At 43.1% G+C, this 2,899-nt stretch overlaps 1 protein-coding gene across 1 annotated transcript in view; it reads left to right on the top strand.

Annotated features, from left to right (window-relative positions):
• Positions 1 to 743: 743 nt before the first annotated feature.
• The window catches only part of itga8 (integrin, alpha 8), a gene marked incomplete at its 3' end in the record, with an annotated part of 60,744 nt that continues 58,588 nt past the window's right edge, over positions 744 to 2,899 (top strand). Inside the window, 2 exon segments of the mRNA XM_014024916.1 lie at positions 744 to 1,311; positions 1,465 to 1,595. Of these exon segments, the coding sequence (XP_013880370.1) occupies positions 1,091 to 1,311; positions 1,465 to 1,595 (352 nt within the window).

Raw genomic sequence — 2,899 nt, 5'->3', positions numbered from 1 at the left:
ATTTATAAATGTATAAATCATTTGGTGAAAAACCGACTTTGAAAAATAAATATGTTCTTTTTTTCTTATAAAAGTCTAAATAAAACAAAAATATTGGTGTTAATTTTTGGCTGTGTAACTTTACAAATTGTACCCCATACTGCTGTGCCTGATCTCGACTGCTTGTGTTCTGTAGCCTTTCCTCTCTTTTCCTTTTAGATCTGCAAAGGAACAGCTGAGGACGACCAGAACCTGTSCTGTTCAGACACAAAAAGCATCAGTTAAGAGGTCTAGACGTTGTGGACTGAGTCTGTTGACATGAAAAAGCCAGAGGACAGGAGGGATGGATCACAAGCAGCAGGCTGRTGGGTGAAGGTCTCCACCTGGCAGGTCAAGGCCTGTTTTTTGTTTTTCCTGCTGAGCTCACCTTCTCAGCTGTTTTTATCTTTGCTTTTGACAGGAAACACACCACGTCACTGCTAATCCATCACTTAGGCGCTCAGGCTGTGTTTGAATAAAATTAATTTTAAAAAAAGATAGATTTGAGAGGTTAGATAAGAAGCATTTATCCTCTTACGCTCACAGACTTGAGAGGTTTCTGCTGTTAGCCCACATAATGATTACTGACATAATTACAAGACRTTATTCTCAACGGAAGGAAACACAACCCTGTTTAACAGCTTGTAAAAAGTGGAGGAAAAAAAGCTCTGAAAGGTGTTTCATATACTAATGACGCGCGTGCACGTGATATCTTTTCAGAGAGAGAGAGAGAGAGAGAGAGAGAGAGAGAGAGAGAGAGAGAGAGAGAGAGGTTGTGCCATAAAAGGAGCGGTGACGCGCCATCCTCTTTGCGCGCCTTGTAAATCTGTGTGTGTGTGTGTGTTGGGGTAAAGTTTTGTGCAGAGTGGGGGGGGGCGCGGCAGTTCAGTCTCCTATCGGAGCCTCTGGGGCAGACCTGGTGGTCGGAGGGGTGTCAGGACGGCAGGAGTCTCTGGGTGCTGGGTTGCGCTGCAGAAGCGCGCGCATGCGGCCAGTTTGCGCTCTCCAAACCGGGGTAAACTTCACTCACCTGCACACGGGGACCCCCGTTTTTACTGTAATTTCTTGAGGAATGCTGCGCAGCTCTCTGGCCGTGAGGATGGAGCGTGGATGGGACTGCGCCTCCTCTGCTGGGCTGTTTCTGCTGGGGGTGCTCTCTGCGCTCTGGCTGGCGCCAAACGGGGTTTGGAGTTTTAACCTTTACGCAGAGCATCCTACGGTTTACAGGGGACCCGGAGGCAGTTATTTCGGTTATTCTGTGGACTTCTATCAAGCGTCCACCGACAGAAACACGTGAGTGGAACCATCAGGGCTGGATCACTTATTTAATCTGCCAAAATGTATTTTTCTAATTGTTTATAAAAGTAAATAATATGTGATCCGTGTAGTGGAGCAAAAATAATTAATTTGCTTATTATCTTTTGTCTGTTTCCTTTCATCCACTAGAATCAGTGTGCTGGTGGGGGCCCCTAAAGCCAACACCTCCCAGCCAGGCATAGTGGAGGCTGGAGCTGTCTATTACTGCCCCTGGCCCGGACTGCCTGATAGCTGCAGACCGATTCCTTTTGACAACTCCAGTGAGTTACCTGAAACTTTTTAAAACTTTTTTTTTAATCTGATGGATCTAAAAGGATTATGTGATGCACACTTCCTGCCAACTAACACAGCCTCACTGTGAGAGTAACTGTTTTAAGATGAGACAAGTGCTGTGACGTCACTGCTGGCGTTGTTCGGTGGCTTTTCAGATACAGGAGTTATCTCTAGATGATGTCACTCAGTTTGAAAATMATCACAGTTTTGCTGCCATGCCTTCATGAACTGTGAAGTAAAAATAAAAAAAGAGATCCATGTGGCTCTCATCAGTTTTGTCTAACAAAAAGCGAGCGGCTGGCAGGTTTTCTGGCTGACCTCATGTTGAATCTGCTATTCAATATGTTATCATCAGCGCCCAATCAGCCATTGCTTGTTCATCTCTGATGCTGAGAAGTGCATGAGGGGGAGAGAGGGAGAGAGAGAGAGCAAAAAAAGGGAGGGGGGGTGGTAAACTGTCTGCACATGGGAATTTAGTTTCTCTGTTGGAGGAACAGGGGACTGGGTGAGGTCTGTTTTTTATTAGATCTTGAGATCATACGCCGGTCTCCTTTTCCCCTGCTCTTGTCCCGCTCAGATTCTCCATCAGTCTGTCCCCRTCTTCCTCTCTTCATGAAGCCTTGATTCTTTTTTTATGGCAACCACAAGGAAGAAGAAGAAAAGAGTAGAAGTGACTGCACATTTAGTTTTTGATGTTGGACAAATTCACAGGAAGTTGCTCATGTGTGTTTGCATGAGAAGATGGTGCAGGCGTGTCAAACTCATTTTCACCCATGGTGGCCCTCAAAGGGCCARTTGTAATGAACTTTGATGTTTCRTGTTTAACTTTGACTAWACAGTGTTTTAACACRTCCTCTTTTAAACATTGATAAGAACTAAGTGTACGACTGACTAAATCTGAAATAAATACAGAAATATTATTAAAAGTAAAAYTAATAAAGTTTACTCACTGATGAGTTTCTAGTGAGTAGCTGCATTAAAACAGATTTAGTTTATGGTGGATAATGACTTTAAAGCAGCTTATTTTCAGACATTAATTCTGAGCTATCCAACTAAACAGCTCAGTTACTTAAACGGATCCCTGATTAGTTGTAACATTAGACTTTATTTGATAAACATTTATTTTAACTGTAAAATAAAAACTGTAAAAGTACTGTAGGATGTTTAGTTTTGTAAATTTTTAAAAATATGTTTTAACACGGACGGCGCCATTTTATTTACACACAAAGCATTCTGGGTAAATGATGACGTGGATAGGTCCTCGGTGCGAGGCTGCTAGCGAGCTATATCC

The sequence above is a fragment of the Austrofundulus limnaeus genome, unplaced genomic scaffold, assembly GCF_001266775.1.
Source record: "Austrofundulus limnaeus strain Quisiro unplaced genomic scaffold, Austrofundulus_limnaeus-1.0 Scaffold446, whole genome shotgun sequence".
NCBI lineage: Eukaryota > Metazoa > Chordata > Actinopteri > Cyprinodontiformes > Rivulidae > Austrofundulus > Austrofundulus limnaeus.
The sequence above is the reverse complement of the archived record's forward strand: the minus strand, read 5'-3'. Positions and strand labels throughout refer to the sequence as shown.